The sequence below is a fragment of the Drosophila mojavensis genome, unplaced genomic scaffold (assembly GCF_018153725.1).
Source record: "Drosophila mojavensis isolate 15081-1352.22 unplaced genomic scaffold, ASM1815372v1 contig_136, whole genome shotgun sequence".
Classification (NCBI taxonomy): Eukaryota; Metazoa; Arthropoda; class Insecta; order Diptera; family Drosophilidae; genus Drosophila; species Drosophila mojavensis.
The window spans coordinates 15,443,865-15,467,983 of NW_025318667.1; the positions used below are offsets into that span (position 1 = coordinate 15,443,865).

Sequence of the window (24,119 nt, forward strand, 5' to 3'; positions counted from 1 at the left end):
TTAAATATTCATTTAAATAAGCTCTAATTTTGTATTGCATTTTTCAAATGATTGAAACACGATATTATTTGAATTCATTTATGCTAGTGCGTGCTCTATCAATCGATGATAATCATCTCAGATTCCTATCGATATATGGCTCATGTTGACAATAACTATCGTATATAATTATTGAAATGTTTCTGATAACGGAAAACAACAAGTAATGTATTTTATATACATGCAATATATTTCGCAAAACTTATAAATATACTCTCAACTTCCAGTTTCTAAATTTCGACGCGTCTCATTGTCAAACGAACTTATTGTTTTTATTTGATCGGTACAAATATTCAGTTGACGTCGCGACGTTGGTAAATCTTAAAATTGGCAAATCCAGAATGACGCTCTCTGCTAGTCCATTTCAGCGTCAACCCTTGCGGTGTTGAGACTATGCGTTTCACTTGTGGCACTTGCCACTGTGTCAAGATGTTGGCTCATTGTCCTTTTTCCCACCCAACTTAGGGGCCGTGGACAATTTCGAATCCGCTGGCTTCGTCATGTCCGCTTTGTCGCACTGCACCTCCAATAGCTTCACATGAGCGATTGTTTGGCCGAAGAGCTTTTGCCTAAGGCTTGGCCTTTTGGCCTCTATTCGGTGCACCTTGACGTCGGCCGACAGCCCCAATTCCGTCAGGTTCACTTCGCATTCGCGCTGCCGCTGTCTGTGACGCCGTTGCCTGTTGCGATGCTTGCCGCCAGTTGTTAGTTCATTGGAATACTGCAGACTGCAAGAGGGAGTGCTGCTGCCGCTGTCGCTGTGATTGCCTGACTTGGCCTGCTTCGTTCGGGAATGCTTCTGCTCCAGCTCGCATTTGTTCTTCAGAGCCACCTCCTCAATATGCCGCTCCTGCGAAGCGAAGGAACGGCCATTTAGAAACAAGAGCGTATATAAGGTTTAAGGTTCAAGTTTAGAATGTACAAGTTGTGGCACCTACAAACATGGCGCGCCTGTGCTTATCGCGCTTGGCCAGGACCACCACCCAGGCGCCGTAGGACAGCATAATGCCAGCGGGCACCAGCATCCCAGCCAGAGCAGCTGTCTTCCGTATCCAGGCATGATACACAGCCATGAAGATCACTGTCAAGAAGTAGTGATAAAAATTAATTACTTAAATGGATTCAATTGCAGAGAAAACGGTCCTGATGAGGCATGAGTTTCTGATGAAAATCTGCTGATTGATCTGAATGACGAACAACTAGTCCTATCCATGTGAAAATTTTTATTTGTTTATGATTTACAATGGAATGTTTGTCCTGCATTCGTCCACTCGACTTCCTATCCAACTGTCTTTTCGAATGGGACTCGAAATACTCTTACTAGTCACATAAGAACTACTAGCTCATTTATTCCTAGAGACATGAAGTCTACATACTTAAATCTACATACTTCGCATAAAAAGTATTCATGTAAAGCTGTTAGGCTTAGGTGAGAAGCGCAGAGAAGATCGCCTGACTGACGGACGGACATGACTAGAACGAATAGGCTTGTCGTCCTAATTAAGAATATATACAAATATAAATATCTTGCAGAGCTATCAAAATAATAGTTGCAATTCTTCATTTAATTATATATTTAATATAATTGGGTTTTTGGGATATCTGTTCTTGTTCTTCTTACCTAGAAAGGCAACAATCACGGCCACAAGTCGTCCATTGGCTTTTCGTTCCTCCTGCAATGGAAAATGTAGTTAAATAATTATCTGAATAGATGATATACTTAGATTTCTTTAGTGAAAATTTGACCAGCCAAACCTATTTCATACAAATGCCATTAAGTTATGCCCTATAATGGTTTGAATGCCACAATATTAAGAAAATAATTATTTTCTGTGAAATTTGCAGAGGTCCATATGTTTTAAGTATTTCCCATTTCGGATAGTTTCCCTACTTGAAAGAAGATTTATCGAATTGTAGAGGCTTAAGCTTAAAAGCAAATACATATATAGAATGTAGATATCAATTTACTATATAAAGATTAACAATAAAGTGCATAAGACTTGGCACAAAAGCTATTCAAAAATTGCTCTTGATTTCCTATAGTAAATGCTATAAGTGCAGTCGCTGCGTCAACTGCGCAGTAAGCAGAGAACGTGTTGGGTGAGTGTATGAAGGGTAGAATGAGTGGAGCAGGATTTCAGAGTATTTGCCAATGGATCCAACTGGAGTAATCATAGAGTAAATAATTATATTTCAAGCTTAAAGTCGGATAGACATTGCACGAGACTTATGTATATACCCTTTTCACTTTCAATGACGATTGTAAAAGAACGTCTATATATACATATACATATATGTATATATGTAGAGCTCATACGTAATATGCATACATATACATATGTATGTGTACGTATATGTATGTATAGAGGCGTGGCTTTGAAACTGTAAGAGAAGAGTAACCCTATATTAAGCTGTAATATTCTGGGCTATGAATGGATCGATATACATACATACACGCATACCAACTGACATACTTATGAATGTGTGTATGTGTGTGTGCTAACATTGTTTATAATCTCACGTTCGCACAAGATCTGAGCATCTGCAAATTTGTATTATGCATACAGACGTGCATATCAGATCGAGAGATATATATACATACATATATACATATACATATATATATTTGTACATATATATATATATATATATATATATATATATATATACATATATATATAAGTATATATATATATATTGTATATGTGAATGAAACTTTTGATGGCGCTGTTCATATGGTCTCTGCGTCCACACACACACACACACACACACACACACACACACGTATGACAGCCCCTTAAACTTTGGATGAATCAGTGTTGGAATTTCTCGTTGGTGCCAGGTGCAACAGCACCGATAATGATAAGAGGACACTGACTCACTCCTTGGTTCACACTTACTCGCGATTTGATGTCTAGGATTTCCTTGAGGTTCTGTTGTATGATATCATCATCCGACATGGACGTGATGCTCGTCCTGCTTTTGCCACGCTCCAGCGAACCCGTCATATTGGGGATCTGCATGGCCAGCGTCGCAGCTGCTGCGGCGCTGCGCACTGTGTGGGAGTGGGGGCGATGGCCAGTTGCCATTGGGCTCATAAATTGGCTAATTGAGAACACTGGTTAAGGAAAGGCAGATGCCAGCTAACTGGATGGAAGAACGCGCGGCACAATCAGAGCGTTACATTCGGCCCGGAGCGTCGAGCAATCGAAAATGCTAACTGAACCGATCTGATGAAAAATCAAAGCGATCCGGACATCGTTTAATGTTATTGTTGCCTTTAGTTTCATCTCTCCGGCTCTACAGCTCTACGGCTCTACGGCTCTCCATCCGCACGAAATTTCGGTTCGAACATTTTTGTGGCCGAGCATTTGTTTTTAAGTATGTATCGAATCCAGCAGCAGCAGCACACACAATATTTACTGTTTGTTTATTTACATTACAGTGAATGATTCGGAATATGTGTGAATATATGTACATACATACGTACGTACGTATATGTATATATATCTACATGCATCAAACTTGTGAGCACATGGCAAATGTATACGTGTATATGTCTGTATATATGATATATATATATTATATATCTACAGATATCCATGAATGTGTTTGAGCACTCGGAGAGCCGAAGCCTTAATACACTCTCGCCCATTTGCGGTTTAGTTTATGATCATAGTTCAGACAATAGATTTAGAACAGATTTTTGATACGTTTACTTTAGTGTATGGCATGCCACTCTGGCCTACAGCAGAGCTCTGGCGCATATGACTGGTGGTATAGGGTAGGCATTATAGTTAAATCAGCATACGTGAGCTATGCGGCAAACTAAACCGTGGGGTGTTTGACCGGTCGGGGGATACCCCGCGAAAAACGTGCCAAATGGCTAGTTTTTGTAACGTGAATAGAAAATGAGAAATTCGGGGTATGAGGCCTTTCTGACATGACAAATTTATAATTATGTATTTACAAATACTTTCCAGCAGGACAAAGAACTGAGGCGCTTTGGCAATGCTTGTCCGCATGAACGACAAAGCTAGAGCCTAGAGACTAGAGCTGGAACAATAGCTAGAGACAATGCAATATGGGCATATCCTTTCCCTCCCCATAGATCGTGCCAGTCCTTCAATCCCTAATATCGTTAACATTCACTACTTTGATTTGGTATTTTTGGCATAGTTTGAATACCATAAAAACTTGAGATTTAATTAGCTTTGAGGATTCATGAATTGAAGACATTGCAGAGTATCTGCTAGTCTACTGCCGAGCATTCTTACACGTTTAATAAGTATAGTAACTGTATTGGGAAGTGCCAGTGCAGGAGATGAACAAAGCCTCGTGCCGTGGAGCTCTTGCACACATTGTATCTTGAGACTATTCATTTACACACAAACAATTGCACATACGCTGGATTTATAAATTAAATGTTGTTTTCCATGTCCGATTCTTATAATTTTCAGGGCATATTTATGATGTACATCTGTTTATATTTACGTACCTGAATCGCAGACGTTACTATTTAAAATGAGTATTTGTGGAATCTCGCGTAATATGTACTTGAAATATTTAATGCCAGATCTTAAGCCATCATTGTGATATTGAAAAAAATGTAGAAATTACGTAAGTTAGACAATATAGTCGATGCTATAGAATCTTATAAATTCTATTTAAATGTTTATGTAGCTCTATATATGTATTTGTATATTTAAATAAAAAATTAAAAAGAATAATAAATTATGAAATAAAGAAGCTATAACAGCATTTTAAATTTACGTTGGATTATCAAGCCATCAATCTTCCAAGCTATGGTGCTCATTTTTGTACCTATCGATTTTTTACTCAATTTGGCACTGTTAGCCTACAATGTCTGTCTCGGTAAGTGTTATGTGTTTATCGTTTGGCCCGGTATCAAAAATAATAAAAATTAATTCGTGGCTCGAGCTAAATCTTTGTGATTTTGCATGAGAATTTCATTTCGTTTGCCACAATATAAAGTTTGTTGCATATTTGTCTAAGTGTTTAATAAAGCAACAGTGCCAAAATGAGTAAAGCATTGGCGCAAATATGAGATGATAATTTCATAAAGCAACCGCCAAAGCGAATATTATTCGACTTGTTTTTGTTTTTATTTAGAAATATATAAATACTGACGATTCTGTTTCTGTTCAAAGCTATGGGACTTGGCATACTAAATTATCATAATCAAGTCTTCATAGAATACAAATTCACTCGTCGAGTCGACCTCATTTCGTCTACGGGAACAAACTAGTCATAAAGTAAAACTACATCAAACTAAACAGACCTCCCAGTCATTTATAAAATATATATATATTTCGAAATAAAATATTTTCTTTTCAAAATATTTTCTTCCAAAATATTATTTTCACAAAATATCACAAAATAACAAAATATTCGCAACAGTGGACCTGTTGTAACATGAGTAATCGGTACTCCATCAAAATTATTCGATAAGTGAAAGTATCGCAATTCGCAACAAGCGCGCCCATTTTGTTAGCGTCCGGAATTAGTTTTGCACAGTTTCAAACGAGCGTCGATTTAAGCAAGATTGAAGATTGAAACACGTGTAAGTTCCAGAAAAAGTGCAATTTATTATAATAGTGATAATGTTGATGCATATTGTGTGCCGTGGCATGTACTAAAGTGAACGAATGTTGTTTCTTTCGCAGGCAACTGACGCTAGCGTGTAGTCTTAATTTGTATATCTTTAGTTTGTTTTTTTTTGGTTTTTTTTTTTTTTTGTTTTGACTTTAAGTATGGAGTTACGTATGTGGAAAGCGCTACTCTTGCAGTGGGTAAGTTTGTTAAAGGCGTTACTGAAACCGGCTAGGGATTGCCCGATCATCCATTAATTTCTGTTCCTATCTTTTAATACTAGGTTCAGAAGTGCAATTTCCTTACAAATGTTATATGTCTTGAAGATTCCGAAATCGAGGACTTTTTCAAACAATATACCCAATATGTTCAGGTTGGGCAGTCATCTGGACGATCGGCATCGTCGCCCAAAAGCCCATCCCCATTTTCTCCGGGAGAACTGCAGACATTTTTGAAAGGTGCATTCGGATGCTCAAAACGCTATTAAAGTGAATAATGAATACTTCTGTTTTCAGATGTGTATCCACACTTTAAGCCGCTTCTGGAGCGCAATGGCCGTATAATGGCAAATGATTATGCCTATGTCTACACACTTCTCATGCACTACGCTTGCGTTCAGTGCCCGAGCGAATATTTTCATAATATTTGCAGGACTCTGCCAGACCTTACACAGCAGTACATGGCGGCATTTTTCACTCAGGCTATGAAAAATCCAGATATGAATCGCTCTCACTTGCGCGAGACCATTGCCGGCATCAGTGAAATTGTTGAGAGTGCAGAATCGTCTCCGACCCAGTCGCAGTCGCGTGGCCTCACATTCCTAACTATTGGCGCCACATTCGACAATAATGCTGATCTAAAATCCTCTGAGCTCGATGGCAACAGTAAGGATTCGGCTTCAATCGACAACGATTCGACTGTGGGCACGAATTTTGCCACTCCCCATCCAGTGCAACGTGAGCTGTGCAGCTTACTAGATGTTAGCCCAAATTACGCTCCGTCGACACCAAAAACAGTGCTGCTCGAGCAGCGCACACGCGAGGTTTTAGGATTGCGGGTAAGAAATCTACCAACTCAAGAACATCTAATCTCGCAGCCATATTCTAATTCTTTAATAACTTTCGCAGGCTCAGCTGGAGACCGAGCGCTATGAAAAGACTGTTTTAGAAGACCAGATTTTGGAGAATGAGCAACTAATCTCTTCGCTTAGTAAAGGTATGAACCGAAGACATATCTTCGACTTTTATGAACAAACTTAATTGCAATTGAATTTCTTCACAGAGAATACTGTGAAAAAGCAGCAACTGGCCAAGCTTGCGGCCTCGCTGGAAAATGATAGCGAAGAGCGTACTTTCATACATAACATTGTACCCGACGAAATTGAGAATGTATGTTATTGAGTGCTGAACGCGGCGCAGGTAGACGCCGCTTATACCTGAATCTTGTATTAATTCTGCTCTTTCCTACCGCAATAATAGCTAAAACGACAGCTGCTCAAAGAGATTAACAAGAAGGAGGCTTTTCTTGCCCAGAGCAGAGATGAAGTGCAGGTGTTGAAGGATAATTATAACATATTAGCGGAGAGGGTACGTTCCAACTTTATATTATATCTAATAATATTACATTCGCACATTTATCGCTTAATCCAGAGTACAAATGTTTACGTAGGTTCTAAAGACAGAAAGTAGAATACAGAAAAGGTAAAATGTCTGAAAATAGAATATAGATAAAGGGAAAGTAAAACATTGTATTGCGATTATTCACATAGATTAAATATGCATAGATTAAATTTATGATTTTCCATGTAAATGAATTTAAATTTATGCAGCGCTAGAGGCTAGCAGACACAAATATTTACCAAATCTTACTATAAAGATAAAGTTTTTTTTTATTTTGTATAAATTATTGACTAATTTCTTACATAGAGACCTTCATTCAGTCATAGTCAGCTGCATATAGTCTAGGAATATTCACATCTATTCTATTAGTTGACATATGATTCCTTCCGTCTGTCTTATTGTAGAAGTATAATAACCCAGAGCACATAAAAAGGCACCCAAGTTAGTTTCAATAAAAATGTATGCTATGTTTAGGGCAACTTAAATGTGAAATCAATGTTTTCCATTCGTGGATTTTAGATTTTTTAGAAAGTGTTTAAAATTTCACCAAACCGATTTATTTAATTCTCAGCACAAATCCTGTGAGGAACAGCTTTACGATTGTCTTGAAAAGGTAGAAAATCTGGAACTCCGACTGGCTGCTGCTACTCAGTCGTTGACAACCAAGGACGCTGAAATCTCTAGTCTGTTGCGTGACAAACTGGAGGTGGAGCGATGCCTGCAGGAGGCTCGCACCGAGTTGCATAATGGCCGTGAGGTCCTCAACGCTTCGTCGGATTTGCTCGATACAAGTCAATCGACGGCTAGTATGAATACTACACCGGAAACTTTAGCTAGTTCCGTAATTGACAAGCAGTTGCGCGAGAAAGAGCTCGAAAACGATGATCTGCGCGATCAACTGGACGCCATTGTTAGAGAAAAGAAGAGCATTCTGCATGAATTGTTAATGATTGTACAGCCTTATCAACCAGAAATAACTTTGTCGCCTGATCACTCACAGATATTGGGCCTGGTAGAGCGTAGCTTGGCCGATATATCCGTCCGCTACAAGAGAGAACAGAAACGTGTGAAGGAACTGCAGGCTCAGATGAAAGCGTCCGGGTCGCAAAACAAACCGGATGAAGAGGGCACAGCCAACAAGTTGGAGGAGGCCTTGGAACAGAGTCAGTTAACTCCAACAGTTGATGTTGAGCAGTGTGACATTGCCGTCCAGACAATTAAAGAACTGAGTATGCTAACTCCACCAGTAGACGTTGAGCAGTGTGACGTTGCCGTCCAGACATTTAAGGAAGAGAGTCAGTCAACTCCACCAGTAGATGTTGTACAGTGTGACATAGCCGTCCAGACCATTAAAGAAGAGAGTCAGTTAACTCCACCAGTAGATGTTGTACAGTGTGACATAGCCGTCCAGACCATTAAAGAAGAGATTCGGTTCACTCCACCAGTAGATGTTGAGCAGTGTGACATAGCCGTCCAGACCATTAAAGAAGAGAGTCAGTTAACTCCTCCTGTAGATGTTGAGCAGTCTGACATTGCCGTCCAGACCAATAAAGAAACTCCAGAAAGTGTTCAGCAGTGTGACATTGCCGTCCAGACGATTCCAGAACGGGTCAAAGAACAGCTTCAAATGAAGGATGCTAAGCTAACGAAAATTGGTAGGGAATTAATTAAGATTTGTGGTATAAATCGTATGTTGCTACAAAATCGGTTCATTACAGAAAATCAAGACCCATTGGCTCGTAGTCAAGAACTGCAAGATCTTGAAATGCGTATTTTGTCTAAGGAAGAAATAATTGCTGATCAGGAAAAGCAAATATTTATGAACCAGAAGCATATTAGTGAATACCAACTGCAGCTAAACGATACGAACGGCCAGATTCAAGCGGCTCATCTGAAGCTGAATGATATTCAAGAGCAGCTTAACGAATATCAACAGAAGCTTAAAGATACTTTGGATGAGTTTAATCATGCTCAGGAAGAAAGAATTGCTGCTGAGCAGGAGGAGGAGGAGCAGGAGCAACAGGAGCCGCTAGACGAAGATGATCTGCTAGAGCCACAGGAGCAGATAAATCTTAGTCTGCAACATGTAGACGACTACCAGCAGCAAATTGATAGCTACCAGCAACAGCTAATTGAATATCAGCAGAAGCTTAACGAAACTCAGAAGAAGCTGGATAATAGCAAAGAGGAGCTGAAAGAAACTGAGAAGCAGCTGAATGGTAGTAAAGAACAGCTACAGTCTACTAATCAACAGCTAAAGGCAACTCTAAAGCAGCTAAGTGACTATCAGCAGCAGATGGCTGATTACCAGAAGCGGATAATCGAGACTCAGAAGCTGCTGAATGATAATGAGGCTGCAATTGATAGTGAGCTTTTGGTAAACGAGGCTCAGCAGGCACTAAGCAATAATCAACAGCAGTTGCAGAGCTTCATCCAAACAATATGCGCTCGATTTAATCTGGAGGCAACCTCGGAAAAAGGCATGGAAGAAGTCGAGAAGATTTTGATAGATTGGGTAGAGCGAATGGAGAACCAGCTGAAGCAGAAGGAATCCGAGATGTTGCAGCAATCTGAAGAACTCACGGTCGTAAGCAACATCTCTGATTGCATCTTGGACACCATGAATCCATATTTGAAGCCAGCAATTGAGGAGGTTAACACAGAAGCGTTGCCCATGAAGCTTAAATTCTTGCACAATCAGCTCAAACAGCTTGTGATGAAATATGAGCGATTGAACGAGAAATGTAAGGTTCTAGAACGCAATGCAGTGCAGTCCGAAGAAGAAAGGAAACAGGAACAAAACACAATGCAAAGGCAGCACAACGAGACTATTCTAAGGCTGACAGGCAAACTAGGTCAATTGGAAATGCAATGTGATAATGTTACGAAAGAGCTGGCAATGAAAGAGGTAGAATGCAAAAATATTGGCGAAGAGCTGCGAATCCAAAAGGATTTAAAAACTGCTCATAAGAATGACGTTAGCAATACAAATGGGGACTCAAAGGGCAGCATTGAGCACAAGTTTCACATTAATATTAAAACTGAAGCAGCAACGGTACAAAATGGAAATCATGCTGAGACCGAGTCTCAGGAGTTGGCTGGCATTAAAGATGGACTGAGGGCTGCCAATAAAATGCAAGCAAAATTGGAACAGGAGCTTGCGGAGAAAACGAAGATCGTTCAGATGGGCGAATCTACAATCCAGGGGCTTCAAAAAGAGATCATGGCCAAAACTAAGCAGTTTGGGAAGCTAAAAGACAACTTGGAACAGGAACTTGCGGAGCAAACTAAGCTCGTTCAGATGAGCGAGTCTACGGTTCAGAAGCTTCAAAAGGAGCTCATGGAAAAATCTCAACAGTTTGAGAAGTCAAAAAGCGAGTTGGAACGAGAGCTTAGGGAGAAAACGAGGCTAATTGAAATGGGCGAGTCGACGATCAAGACACTTCAAAAAGAGATCATGGTAAAATCCCAGCAGTTTGAGAAATCAAGAAACGACTTGGAACGGGAGCTTGCGGAAAAAACGAAGATCGTTCAGATGGGCGAGTCTAAGATCGAGACGCTTCAAAAAGAGATCAAGGAAAAAACACAGCTGTTTGAGAAATCAAGAAGCGAGCTGGAACGGGTGCTTGCGGAGAAAACGGAGGTCCTTCAAATGGGCGAGTCTACCATCCAGACGCTTCAAAAAGAGCTTGTAGCTAAATCCGAGAACTTGGAGAAGATAAATAACGAGCTGCAACGGGACCTTGCGGAGAAAACGCGGCTCCTTCAGATGGGCGAGGCTACGATCAAAACACTTCAAAAAGATATCATGGCCAAATCTATGCAGTTGGAGAAGACAAAAGGCGAACTTGAACAGTCAGAGCAAAAACTAGAGTCTGCTCAACAAAAGTTGGAGCTGGCTTTGCAGAAGGTGTTGGAAAAAGATTTAGCTGCAACAGAGGTTCATGATTTAGAGGATTTATTAAAGAGCGAGCAGCACAAGAATTTGAACCTGGAACAGGAGAAAATACAGCAGATAGAACAGAAGCGCATCATCGAAAAGCAGTTGGCAGATGTTCAGTGCTTGATCTGTAAGAGAGAGGACGAATTGGAGAAGACCAAAACACAGCTGGACTCGAGCACCAAGCGATTGGAGAAAATTTCCATTAAACTGGGCGAACAACAAGCGGTATTATCCAAAACACAACGGGAAATGGCTCAGTCCAAGGCAAAGCAGACCGAACAGGCAGAGCTAATCACTGCATTACAAAACGAAAAGGAGAGTCTCCAGATGGACTTGCGCAAGACAAAGGAGCGTGCGAACCGTTCGGAGGAGAAGCAGGCCACCTTAGAGCAGCTACGCGTTGAGGCAGAGTCAGAACGCGATGCATATCGTGATCAACTAATGAAGTATGAGAGAGAGTCGAAGAAAGCTCACAATATTATTCGCGATCTGGAGCATCAGGCGAAAAAGACAGAGAATGAGAAGGTGAAACTGGTCCATGAAATTGGTGGACTCAATTCTGAAATAGTGCAGCAGAAGAAACAGCTATCAGAGTTGAAAGACCAGCTGCAGCAGTCCAAAGACGCAATGCGTGACCTAATTATAGCCCATGAAAATAATGCCGCTGCCAGTGCTGAGCAGTCGGAGCAAGACCGCTCAAATCTGGAGCAGCTGCAGTCAGAACTATTGGCAGCTCACCAGGAGCTAGAAGCAATGAAGAAGAAGCACGAGTCCCTAACGTCTGAACTAAATAATAAGTTGACTGAACTTGAAGCGGAGCGCAACAAGAGCAAGGAACGTGAATTAATTCTGAAGCGTAAGCAGAACATTCTGAATGAGGAACTGGAAAAGTGCAATGCTGAACTAGCTGAGATCCGTAGCGCCCATGAACAGCTAATAAAGGCAACTGAGATGCAGACTATGGAGCGCTTCAGCGAATTGCAGGAAACACAGCTGCAATTGAAACAGCAGCGAGACAGCCTCATTCAGCGCGACCTCGATTGCCAGATATTGCAGGCAAAGTATCGTGAAACCAAGGAAGAGATGTCTCGCTGTGAGCAACGGTTGAAGGATCACCGTCTAGAGATGGAGGGCAAACTGGAAAAAATGAAGTCGAAAATGGTAAGTAAACGCCCGACTTGTTCTAGTTTATAAACATATTGTACTCGTATGCTTCTTGTTGTCTGATTTGTGCTGGCCTTAACTATTTTTGCGCTCTAATACAATTCGTTCTCTCGTTCTCACAATAACTCATTAGCTCCATATGACGCTGTTCTAAAACAAATATTATATATCATTTAGATGTTTTTTGAGCTAATTTTGCGATTAATATCTGAAGCTTTTCAGTATCAAAGTTTATAACAAATGCCTAAACTTAATGACTTCAGTTTGTGCATTTTTCCTGTGAACAACCCAAAAAGCTAAATTTCTAATGTCTAAACGATTTTAATATGATATATATTAGTGGATCATAAATGTATATAGAAAAAATCATCTAGTCTGCAGCAAATTTAACAGATGATACGATCTGTCTGTGTATATATACTCCAAACCCATTGGAAGGTAGTAGGCGGCGTGGTAGATCCTCCTTTTATAGAGTATATATATATTTCGTTTTCCCATCCTCAATCTCACTCTACTTTATCTACTTTATAATTCAGAATTTGAATTAGCCGCTAAGGGTAGTTTCTTGAAGTGAATTTGGGGTTTTCAATGGCTCAGGATATTCCCTAGTCGGGCACTCTCGACTCGAGCTGCCTTGTCTGAACTAATTTCAGTTGTAGTCAGCGTCATGTGAGAGCTCATTTGAATTCAGTATTGTAGATGTTGAAATGTAATATTGGTTCTTTAAGAGGGACATCATCTATGTTTGCTCTTTCGTAGTTGTGTCTGTCCTGTTCTGTCTTGTTATGTTATTTGTTTATTTGTTTGTTGTTGGTTGGGACTGATTAAGACGTTCTAGCAATCAATCATCAGAGGAGAGGCGATTCGACCAGCTGTTGCTTAAACCCGCCATTGTAGTTACGCATACAAACGATTCACAAACAAGTAGATTAACTAGATTGTCAATCACATTGTAAATTAAATTGCATTTTCTTTGTTTCCTCTTCTCTTTCTCTACTCCACCAACTACAATACCTACTCTTATCACTTATCACTAAACACTTTGCATACACACATTCATAATACAATTTGAATCAGCGTCGTAAAGCAGGCAAATGCTATCAAATACAAAAATGCAAAGAGCATAAAGAAAACATCTGTTTAAGACTAGTGATGATGTTGATCGTTGTCTTAGGCATAACATATATAATTCTTCAGGCCAATAATGTTGATATTAGTCTAGTATTTAAAAGTCCGCGTGAATTTTGAGTTGAAAAACGTCCGAAACTTTCTTTAAATGTTTGTAAATGAAATTAGCTTTAATAAGTGTTCTGTGACTGAATTCCAACAATTCTAATAAAGAGTGAACAAAATATACAAAAAGTAACGACATCATAGTGAAAAGCTAATCATAAATGTATTATATATATATATATATAAATTTGTCTTTTTTTCGTTTGCTTTCGATATCCTATTTTCCCTTTTGGTTTTACTTAACCTCCTCACCCACTCACCACTCACTCTTATCACTCACCACTCCCTTGTGCTTTTACTCACCAATCACCACTTACCTCCCTGTACTTTCACATACAACTCTACTCACCCATTAACTCACCACTCTCACGTACTACTCACACGTACCACTCGCCACTTACCCTAAAAACCACATAATCTGACAACTATAGCGCACATTGTACACGGCGGAGGTGAGCCGTATCAAGGAGAAACAGGAGCGCGAGGCGGCTAACCACAAGGCTGAACTGGAAAAGCTGCATGCTCAGGTGAGTTGGCATAACTGCTAGAATTATGAGTGACTGACTGTGATAATAGTAATCATCATGTCTGCAATGGAAACTATTTCATTGTGCACTATCCGAATTTCTGGGCTTAAGACTAAGTTGAAAGAAGGAGGGGTTGGTCGAAGCATGTCTATGAACGTCGCGATTTAACGATATATCATTCCATTTCTCTATATAATCGAACTGTCGTGAATCCACTAAATCCAAATACTTTTCATGTTCACACATTATAGGTCGCCAAGTATGAGGAGCATATACGAAAGCTATCTGCTCAGATTGTGCGGCTGAATGAGAAGCTTTTGGAGGAGCAAAAGAAACATGCGATTGTCAGTACGCAGCTGCGGCACCTGCAGGAGGCGGAGCTGCCGACAATGTCATCTCTGCCCGCTGTAGAGGACTGGCAGCCGTTCAAGCGGCCAAGTGCACCATCCGCCAATCTGGGCAGCAATCTGGCCATGGAGGACGAAGAGGGCGAGGTCTTCAATAACACCTACCTGACGGATCTCAAGCTGGGCACCGTTCCCAATATGACGTACGTCCATCGTTCACATAAGTGTTATTTAATTTTTAATATATTTCCTTTTTTTTTTTTTGCTAAACAAAGGGCCGAAGAGCTGCAGTATCGGAACTCGCTGCAGCCGCCGCATTTGAAGAGCGCTTATGCGGCGCAGTATGACCTGGGCGCCCAGGAGGACGATATTAAAGTAAGCATTCAAAAACCATAGCGATCAAGATGAAGGGAGTGTTTGAGGGCTGAGGCTTTTCGCTTGGTTGGTTGCATCTCTAATAATGGCCAATGGCTTTAATGTGTTTTAATGTAACTCATCTTTGGCAGGATGGGCCACACAGCCTGGACGACAGCATGAGTGCGCTGCTGAGCACCACAGATGGCCACGGTGCTGGTATGCGCAAGAAGTCTATGGGCACACACTATAAGCGTCCGGGTCCGCCGACGCCCAGCAAAAATGGCGGCCGTCTGTCGTTTGGCGGCTCGGAGCCGCCGCGAGAAATACTGCGTGAGACTTGTGATAATAGTGGTACGGCCAAGACTCCGGCCCGCTTTAAGATCTTCGCATCTCGCTTCAGCATTGGCAACGGCGGCGGCGGCGGCGGCGGAGGAGGAGGACAATGTCTGCCACGGGACGAGGTAAGAAAAGCAAGCAAAGAGCATCTGTGTGTTTCTGTCGTCTCCTCTTGTGTTTTAGCCTGTGTTTACTGCCTGTTGTCGTGCCCCCTATAAACGTCCTCGTGCTTTTGTGTGGTTGATGCCGCCACGGCCCATTAAAAGAATAATATGCTCCTTCACAGAGGCGGCGTCACCGTAAAGAGAGCCTGTTAAAGGGCATTATGCATCGCCGTCAATTGCAAACAGCGTTTTGTACATCGACGCCGCGCAGCAGCCGCTCCTTCTATGATCAGCGGCAGCAGCTAATTGTCCACTGTGATGGGCCAGCCGATGGCCAGGAGCTGATAAAGCAAGAGCAGGAAGTCACACCGCACTTGAACGATGCTCTGCCCTTGGTGGCGTCGAATGATCAGAGCGGTAGGCCGAGCATCTGTCGCCGTCGTTTAATAACAATCAGCTCGAGCAGTAGTCTAACATCCGCCACCCAAAGTGTCTCAAGTGGACGCCGACGCAAATCCATTTCGCGCAAATCCATTCACTTGTACGGCAACAGAGGCAGATCCCGTGCTAGATTGTCGTCGACGGCGCAGATGAGTCACAAGCGCATGCAGCAGCGAAGCAAGATTAAGGATCAACGCATTGGATGGTTCGATCGAGGCAGGCAGCTGCTCGATTCTGATGAAGATCCTCCAGAAGAACAAGAAGAAGAAGAAGAACAAGATACCAAAGAATCTTTGAAGCTTGCCAATGGAACGTATGCCCTATCTAAGCCGAATGAGAACAACAATTACTGCGTGCTCAACCGCAATAATGGCTCGCTGATGGCCATGGGTGCCACGATGCTATTGGATAAGAAGACTTGGAATTGCCTGGACATCAAGGCGGAGTCCAAGCTGGAGCACAGCAGTGATCTTGAGGCGGCCACTTATTGTGTGGATCGGGCAGCTATGAGCAACTCACATTCCCATTGGGATGACGAGGAGCAGCCAGCTTTGTTGAAGGCGCTGGTCGCCAAATACGACTGCGACCGCGACTCCAACTTGGCTGCGCTACAGCAATTCGAGGAGGATCACGTTTGCGCATGGCTGAGTGACGGCGCTAGCATCGCTGCCGTTAACAATCTCAGCCACGATATCCATTTCGAAGAGCTGTGCCGCCAGACAGCCTCGACGGCGCCATTTGATCTGCAGCCGCTGCAATATAGCTATGAATTAATAGAGACTGTGCCGCAGAGGCAGCCGCACAGCGCGTCTAACGCTACAGAGAACACCTCGAACGCCAGCTGCAACACCAACTGCTCGTCGCTGCAATCGTGGACGACGTACTCGCTGAGTCACATTCGTACGCATCGCTTGCCCCAGATAAACGTGACCACCATGGACCGGCTGAGCGAATCGCGACACTTACCCCATCGCAGGCGTGGCAATATACTGATGCGTCTCTGGCAACGCCGGCGGCATCGCATGGGCCTCACCAAATCCCTGAGTCTTGGCATTGTCTTGTTCATATTTCTCATGCCGTTCTGTAGCTACCTCACGGCCACAGCTGTCGTGGGCTTGATGCTGTTGCTTCTCTAGCAAATTGAGGATGCGGCAGGCAGCAGGCAGCAGGCGGCATTCGGCAGGCGGCACACAACAGGCGATTTACAGCAGGCGATTTTATGTCAATAATCAAGATTGCAATCGAAATTTGTTTAATATGAGAAACTTCCGTTGTTCCTTTGCAGAACTCGCCACCGAAGCGACGGCTCAGCAACATGTTCAAACGCAAGTAGATGTGTTTAACTGCAATATACCATATAGATATCAGATGAACTGATCCTGCCGCGGCCATCCTTCTTTTGTACAGTTAAATGTTAATTGCCAGCCGAGTGAAACGTGCTGCTGAAATCTTTTCTCTCTCTCTCTCTCTCTCAGCTTAAGTTAATTCTTTGTAAAAAAATAAGTCGAATAATTCCAATCTCAATATAATATGCATATATATTTTTGTTTGTCTATCAAAGTCAAAAAACTAACACGTTCTATGTTAAGAGTACTCGCTCACTTTATATATTGTATTGTATATGAACAAAAATATGTTAATGAACTCTATGATAAACAATATATTTGCCGTGCACATTGATATACATTCATGTGTATATATATATGTGTGGATATTTGTATGTTAGCCGAAACGAATGATGCGTTAAGGCGAAATTTGAATAGATCTTTTTATGCAACAATAAATGGTTTGAGATCACCAGATACCAGAAATAAATATCAGTAGCTCATATTAATATACATTTAAATACCAGTTTAAATATATATATATATAAATATAAATATATTTGCATATATATGTATATATATATATTAATATTATTACATATATATTTTTATGTAAGAACTAGAGATATACAAAAACTAGACACTTAACGCCTCGAATTCCAACACTTATCGTATATTCTATTGTACTGAAACATTTCCAAGCCTTGTCTTACCTCCAGCGGGCACCAGCAACACTTCAAGCTGAATTTAGGCGAGAGATTGAAGGGTTATTGGATACTCCAGTTATGGATACTCCATTTAAGAATATTCCAGTGGAATGAATGATGCGACTTAATCATTTCGAGACATTTTCGATTAGACATTAGCATATTTAGTTAATAAACTAATCAAATTTATTTGACAGTTATGTGATGTTTTCGAAGCTATTGTGTAGACATAAATGATAAATTAATCCGATCAGTACCATTGGCATTTGCACTTTTGCTGTGAGGTGGGGCATTGAATGAATACTTTTTAGGACACCGCAAATGAAACGAGTTTCGTTTTTTTTTTATTTTTTCGCAGAGGAAGGTAAGCAGGAGGCTCGCTCAGAGCGGAATCAATCGAACCAGTATTTGGTCTTGGGCCTTCTCATCTGGCCCGCTGACATAATTTAGCATATGGTTAAATATAGTGGATAGTAACTGTGACTAAGCCAAGTGCGCGCAGCAGCAGCACCAGCAACAACAACAACAAATTTATGTAAAATGTATGTAAGTTACAAACCTGACCGGAATAGCGGTCCAGGTCGGCTACTCTCTCTCTCTCGCTCTCCCTCTCTCTCTCTCTCTGTCTGGCTGGCTCTCTCGCTCTCTTTCGTTTTTTTTTTTGCCGTAATAACTAGCCGTAAACTGTTTGTTTGCACGGAGCTCTGAGCTCCCAGATATTGCGTCGTCTTCGCGATTTCCATTTTCCCATTGGCAGCAGGCGTCATAATAGATCGCCTAATAGACCACATGCATATGCATTTATGCGGAATATCCGTAGCCTGATTAGCAAACTGCGTTTCAGTTTACAATCCAATTCAATGTGATATATTTTTAGGAGAAATATATATGTACATATATAGTAGAACGGATTGAGTGTATCTGGGATCAAACTAAAATATTACTAACTGATATGGTTGTAATCAAACTGTTGTTGGTTATCAAGAGATAAAACTTTAGGCATTTTGCAAATGAGACAATGTGGTTGTTATGTTGTTGTTGTTGTTGTTGTTGTTGCTGTAGTTGTTGTTGTTGTTTTGTTTTTTAACTAAATAATCTTGTCCCAAGTCGAATCAGGCTTTATACAAAATCTACATATTGTTTATATGCAAAAGTATGTTCGTATGTATATTTATTTACTTATTTTTGTCGTCTCGACCGAGCAATCGATCGATCGACCGATCCACAACAGTATTCAAATCAGTGGATAGGCCCGAGCAGCAGCCGAAGCCGAAGTTGCAGCTTTTGTTGTTCTTCGGCTCGGGTCCGGCCGAAGCGCGTGCGGTGCCGTACATATATACGTATGTATGAATGTATGTATGTATGTATGTATGTATGTATGTATGTCTTAGAAAATCGTATATATATATCGCGTATATATTAAAGCGGCCAAGCGGCGCAGCCAGAGCCGATAAAAGCACCAAGAGATCAGCCGAGTAAATCAGTTTTGATTTAGACCAGAATTCGCATCGACCTAATACGATACGCCAACGCAACCCAACCACAGACCAGAGACCCATCATCGAGATTGCATCACCAATGCTTGTGTGGAATGAAAATCAGGACTCCAATTTTACATTCATTTGAATACTGAACTGTCCCGCCCCGCCGAGAAGCCATAAGCGCGTGTCCGGCAACTGCCTCAAATTGGTTTCAATTCTCGACTTTCCTTTGGGCTTTTGGTTGTTTTTGTATTTTTGTTTTGTTGTTTTTTTTTCTGTGCCAAAAATCGTTCATACCCTGCTCTGGTGATAATGCTTAGCACTGCTACCAGCAAAGATCACAAGTTTGAAAGCCGCCGCAGCAGCCACGCCAACTCGCCGGCAGCAGCTCCCAGCAGCGGAGTCGCAGTCATTAACGAGTCGCTCGTCCAGGAGCTGCACCTGCAGAAATTCGAAGATGATGGCCAGCATCGCACTGAGTGGCGGATCAAGGGCTCGTCTCTGTCCCTCAACACACACAATCGCATTCGCAACATTGTCGAGGCGCTGCAGATCAAGCCCAATCCACAGAAGCCCATGATACCCCTATCCATAGGTGAGTTCCTCCATAGAGAGTTTACCAGCTCTAGAGTCGATCTGATCGTCTGATCGTCGCCTTAGAATATTTTAAAATTCTACTTTCTGTGCCATCAAATTACACACATATATTTGAATTGATTATATCGATATAGATGTGCCAAATCTCGCTTGTCTCTGAGGGGGCTCGCTGGCTAGCCGGTTGGCCCTTTCGAGAGGCAGCTCTAATCTTTCGAGCTTCATCTATTTTTTTTTTTTTTTTTTTATTAATATTAAATCGTATTATTTTGTGCTCAACTGAAACTAGTTTCGTGAAATACTCGAGCAGCTGAATTCATTTCATTTTGTCAAATATAAAAATATTTATTTAAATATTATGGAATACTAACATGTATATCTATAAATATCTGGATCTATATTGAGGCAATTAAAAATAAACTGTTTTTCCACATGGAACATGGAATTCATTTCATCTTGTCAAATATTTATAAAAATATTTATTTAAATATTATGGAATACTAATATATCTATAAATATCTAGATCTACATCGAGGTAATTAAAAACAAATTGTTTTTCCACATGGAACTTTCTTCAGTTTTATATGCATTCTTCTGATGCTCGCCTATTGCGTATTGCTTCTTAATTTATTCCAAATTAATAGGGCTGTTCCAAAGCCACAATTCGAGCTCTGTTACAGATTATTATTATTGTTATTATTATTATTATTATTTATTCTTTTTTTGTTATTGTTATTTTTGTTGTTTTTAATATATTTTTCATGGCGTCGCTCGCGCGCGCGCGTTTTCGATGCATTTGCATAAAATGTAGTTTCACCTGTTTGGAGCAAGATCAAGAATCGAATTTGCTTAGAAGGTGGAATATTGTTGTCCCACATGGGACGCAATGACAAGGCGGAAACATGCAAAAATACGCGAAACGAGTTTTAGGCCGGGTCGGAGAAAATCAGTTAGGATCCAGAGTGTATGCACACACTGCTAGGGCTGGCCTCAGTTCATTTCGCATTTCTCCCAGAGCTCTTCTGCGAGTTGAAGACAGAGTAGAGTACTACATAGTTCATCTCATTTCGTAGGTGATCCCACGACGTTCGGCAACCTGAAGGCGGCCGATGAGACCATGAAGGCTGTGCTCCGCTCGCTGGAGAGCGGCAAGTTCAATGGCTATGCCCACACCCAGGGCCATGAGGCGTCGCGCCAGGCGGTGGCCAAGTACAGTGCACATCAGCGTCCTGGCGGCACAATCGATCCAAGCGACGTGCTGCTCTGCAGCGGCTGCTCGTCGGCCCTGGAGTACTGCATACTGGCGCTGGCCGAGCGCGGCCAGAACATACTGGTGCCGCGGCCGGGCTTCTGCCTCTACCACACCCTGGCCGAGGGCCTGGACATCGAGGTGCGCTACTACGAACTGTTGCCGGAGAAACAGTGGCGTGCCGATCTCCGGCAGCTGGAGAGTCTGATCGATGCGAATACAGCCGCGCTGCTGATCAACAATCCGAGCAATCCCTGCGGCAGCGTCTACGATGAGGAACACCTGCTGGAGCTGATTGCCATTTGCGAACGCCACTATCTGCCCATCATCGCCGATGAGGTTAGTGCGCATTGAATCGCTCGACGATCCCTTTACCATTTGCTTTTTTTTTTTGTCTTTGATCAGATCTATGAGCACTTTGTGTTTCCGGGCTCGCGTCACGTGGCGGTTAGCAGCCTCACCCGCGAGGTGCCGGTGCTCTCGTGCGGCGGTCTCACTAAGCGCTTCCTGGTGCCCGGCTGGCGCATGGGCTGGATCATTGTGCATGATCATCACAAGCGTCTGGGCACCGCACTCAACGGCCTCAAGAACATGTGCGGCCGCATTCTCGGCACGAACACGATCATCCAGGGTGCACTACCCGATATACTAACCAAGACGCCGCAGTCCTACTTTGATAGCGTCATCGAGGTGCTTCACGTGAGTGAACATTCGAGTACTTGAGCGAGCAAACTCTAATTCCCAATAATAATATTCATACTCAACATAGACCAATGCCCAGCTGGCGTACAAGATGCTGAAGACGGTGCCCGGACTTAATCCCGTGATGCCGAACGGCGCCATGTATATGATGATTGGCGTCTGCATTGAGCGCTTTCTGGCCTTCAAGGACGACACGCACTTCGTGCAGGAGCTGGTCAACGAGCAGAGCGTCTTCTGTCTGCCCGGCAGCTGCTTCTCCTATCCGGGCTACATACGCATCGTCCTCACAGTCCCAGCCGCGATGCTCGAGGAGGCTTGCGTGCGCATCGCCGAGTTCTGCGACACGCACTACAAGAAGGACAACCGGACCCTGATCGAGGACGGTCTGCTCGAGGATGGACATATACACTACTGATTGGATTGAATATGAAATCGGGTTCTTGGTTTGGTACTGTTACTATAAACACACACACACACACTCACACACACACACGCTAACAGACAGACACACACACTCACACAGATACTTTATTAGATGCTCTCTAGGCTACAATTGCTAGCTTGTTATACATTAGTGTTACAATAATTACCTAAACGTATAATATAAGAAGTATTGTCTTTAAAAACATTCATTCCTCCATTAATATCTGTATGCTTGTTTATAAGGAAGTATGTATATACGTAAGTCCGATGGTAACTTGTAAGAGAATCGACGTACATCATGATGTGAATGTGTGAATTTGTTTCGTTTCCTTTCTTTTTTGTTTTGTTTAGAATATATGTAAATGAATAAATATGCTTAAAAGTAACGCTCATATACGGTAGAATCCGGCTGTAGCGATGCTCTGGCGACCGTCTTTATGTACGGAAGGCGCTATAGCCATCTATATTTACTCATATAAGTTTGTCTAGGGAGCAGAATTTTCATTGGACGTATGCCATAAGCGCGGAGTCGTTCTAGCCGGATTCAATTGTATAAAGGTATGTATATGTGTGTACATGCCATGCACCATATTAACTGGCAATGTCCTGCATAGGAGGTGTCTGCGAATACCAGCTGAGTATGTACGTATGTATGTACATATTTGTGCATTCACATGTCGTACATACATATGAATATGAATCTTTCTCCTGCTAGACACGGTGTCCAAGAGTGTCTGTGCAGTAAACATATTCACATGTCATACATACATTCATAGGTACATACATCAGCTCTGTTTCTCCCGCCATGCGGATCTCCGCATGGGCATCGAAGAGCACCGCATGTATGTATTTTCTTTGCCGAGCTCTGCAGGAGTCCCAATATGTACAGACATATGCACCCTTTATATATAGCTATATAAATATATATATATATATATATATGTATATAGAGTATAGGGAAGGAAAAGAGTTTAAGAGCTTAAAAGAGTATTTCAACAGCTGATGTACACATGTAGTGCCTACAGACATACACATACATATGTATAGATGTACAGTGCACTACCGATGCATAAGTGACGTACGATTGAGTAATAATAACTTTGAGCAAAAGAGTCGGAAAAATAGATGAACCACGTGAGCCACTTGGATGAGGAAATTGGGTACGGGCACTGGTCTGTCTACATGTGATGCGGATGCATTTTCTTTTCCATGTGCACCTCGACCCGGGCCTCATCGATGCTGGCGACCGTCGGTAGTCCGCCCGGCCAGTGCAGCAGCTCCTGCTCGTGCTCCATGATTATATTCGCCTCGGCTGTAAAATGGAGTGATTATTGACGATGATAGAGCGAGCGAGAGAGAGAGAGAGAGATTTGATGGTGATGTACCCTGAATACGGTGCAGCTTACTCCCGTACGCCCAGTCCGCATAGTAGCCCATGACGAAGGTAAGCGGCAGCAACGGTGCCAGCACCGAGGCGCGCTTGACCCTCTGGTAATAGTTGGCACAGCCGCAGACGGCGCTGATGTAGAATCCACTCAGCCAGTAGAAGAGCTCCCGATGCTGGGCAATGGCCAGGGCCTGTTCCCGCTGCTTGATCTGGTAGTGCATCTGAATCCAGCGCTCCATCTGCATGGGGTTTCGTTAGACTGGCAGAAACCACAAGATTAGATAATTGCACTTGCCTTCAGCTCCTGGCACTTGCGATACGCCGGATCATCGTGCTCCGGATAGCTCACGGATTGTGATTTATTACGCGACGACGATGTTCCGCCCATGTTCAGTTGAAGCACTTAATCGCACGCCGTTTATCCCACCAAACGTGACACTACTCTCCACAAGTCTGATGACTACTGTGTGGCCATCATCGACCCGTTTCTTGGCACGGCCAGTGCGCAGGCGCCGGACACCCAGAGCG

General features: G+C 42.3%; 4 protein-coding genes across 12 annotated transcripts; 2 read left to right on the plus strand and 2 right to left on the minus strand.

Moving 5' to 3' along the window:
• Positions 1-206: 206 nt before the first annotated feature.
• Positions 207-4,625, minus strand: LOC6583924. 2 transcript variants are annotated; one of them, XM_015161361.3, is made up of 4 exons: positions 4,538-4,625; positions 1,661-1,712; positions 978-1,120; positions 207-889 (listed from the first exon to the last, which is right to left on the minus strand). In XM_015161361.3, exons 3-4 carry the CDS (start codon positions 1,110-1,112, stop codon positions 464-466), a joined length of 561 nt encoding a protein of 186 aa, XP_015016847.1. In that variant the 5' UTR covers positions 1,113-1,120; positions 1,661-1,712; positions 4,538-4,625; the 3' UTR covers positions 207-463. The 2 variants fall into 2 exon arrangements, with proteins under 2 accessions (XP_015016847.1, XP_002009584.2); XM_002009548.4 differs by lacking the exon at positions 4,538-4,625 and adding an exon at positions 2,940-3,459.
• Positions 4,626-5,320: 695 nt separating this feature from the next.
• Positions 5,321-17,538, plus strand: LOC6583925 (putative leucine-rich repeat-containing protein DDB_G0290503). 8 transcript variants are annotated; one of them, XM_044011094.1, is made up of 14 exons: positions 5,322-5,623; positions 5,727-5,852; positions 5,936-6,110; positions 6,168-6,709; positions 6,780-6,867; positions 6,934-7,040; positions 7,131-7,238; positions 7,843-8,926; positions 8,990-12,375; positions 14,043-14,138; positions 14,390-14,688; positions 14,761-14,860; positions 14,992-15,303; positions 15,465-17,538. In XM_044011094.1, the coding sequence occupies exons 2-14, from the start codon at positions 5,814-5,816 to the stop codon at positions 16,857-16,859; spliced, it is 7,731 nt and encodes a 2,576-aa protein (XP_043867029.1). In that variant the 5' UTR covers positions 5,322-5,623; positions 5,727-5,813; the 3' UTR covers positions 16,860-17,538. The 8 variants fall into 8 exon arrangements, with proteins under 8 accessions (XP_043867026.1, XP_043867027.1, XP_043867029.1 ...); XM_044011091.1 differs by having other exon boundaries at positions 5,321-5,623; positions 7,843-12,375; XM_044011092.1 differs by having other exon boundaries at positions 5,321-5,623; positions 5,813-5,852; positions 7,843-12,375.
• A 1,661-nt stretch (positions 17,539-19,199) lies between these two features.
• Positions 19,200-22,590, plus strand: LOC6583927 (tyrosine aminotransferase). Its single transcript, XM_002009551.4, has 4 exons — positions 19,200-19,831; positions 20,904-21,418; positions 21,485-21,778; positions 21,849-22,590. The coding sequence occupies exons 1-4, from the start codon at positions 19,549-19,551 to the stop codon at positions 22,194-22,196; spliced, it is 1,440 nt and encodes a 479-aa protein (XP_002009587.1). The 5' UTR covers positions 19,200-19,548; the 3' UTR covers positions 22,197-22,590.
• On the minus strand, positions 22,546-24,061 carry LOC6583928 (plasminogen receptor (KT)). The gene is made up of 3 exons (XM_002009552.4): positions 23,887-24,061; positions 23,590-23,830; positions 22,546-23,516 (listed from the first exon to the last, which is right to left on the minus strand). Exons 1-3 carry the CDS (start codon positions 23,977-23,979, stop codon positions 23,383-23,385), a joined length of 468 nt encoding a protein of 155 aa, XP_002009588.1. The 5' UTR covers positions 23,980-24,061; the 3' UTR covers positions 22,546-23,382.
• Positions 24,062-24,119: the final 58 nt, after the last annotated feature.

Bases quoted from the DNA above. Each gene is read 5' to 3' on its own strand.
- LOC6583924 (XM_002009548.4), bottom strand. From the start codon at position 3,137: ATGAGCCCAATGGCAACTGGCCATCGCCCCCACTCCCACACAGTGCGC. The intron at 1,713-2,939 runs GTAAGTGTGAAC...TTTCCATTGCAG, and splicing joins TCCTAGACATCAAATCGCGA to GAGGAACGAAAAGCCAATGG. The intron at 1,121-1,660 runs GTAAGAAGAACA...ACTTCTTGACAG, and splicing joins CGTGATTGTTGCCTTTCTAG to TGATCTTCATGGCTGTGTAT.
- LOC6583925 (XM_044011091.1), top strand. From the start codon at position 5,814: ATGGAGTTACGTATGTGGAAAGCGCTACTCTTGCAGTGG. The intron at 14,139-14,389 runs GTGAGTTGGCAT...CACACATTATAG, and splicing joins TGGAAAAGCTGCATGCTCAG to GTCGCCAAGTATGAGGAGCA. The intron at 14,861-14,991 runs GTAAGCATTCAA...CATCTTTGGCAG, and splicing joins CCCAGGAGGACGATATTAAA to GATGGGCCACACAGCCTGGA.
- LOC6583927 (XM_002009551.4), top strand. From the start codon at position 19,549: ATGCTTAGCACTGCTACCAGCAAAGATCACAAGTTTGAAAGCCGCCGC. The intron at 21,419-21,484 runs GTTAGTGCGCAT...GTCTTTGATCAG, and splicing joins TGCCCATCATCGCCGATGAG to ATCTATGAGCACTTTGTGTT. The intron at 21,779-21,848 runs GTGAGTGAACAT...TACTCAACATAG, and splicing joins GCGTCATCGAGGTGCTTCAC to ACCAATGCCCAGCTGGCGTA.
- LOC6583928 (XM_002009552.4), bottom strand. From the start codon at position 23,979: ATGGGCGGAACATCGTCGTCGCGTAATAAATCACAATCCGTGAGCTAT. The intron at 23,831-23,886 runs GCAAGTGCAATT...AACCCCATGCAG, and splicing joins GCAAGTGCCAGGAGCTGAAG to ATGGAGCGCTGGATTCAGAT. The intron at 23,517-23,589 runs GTACATCACCAT...TCCATTTTACAG, and splicing joins TAAGCTGCACCGTATTCAGG to CCGAGGCGAATATAATCATG.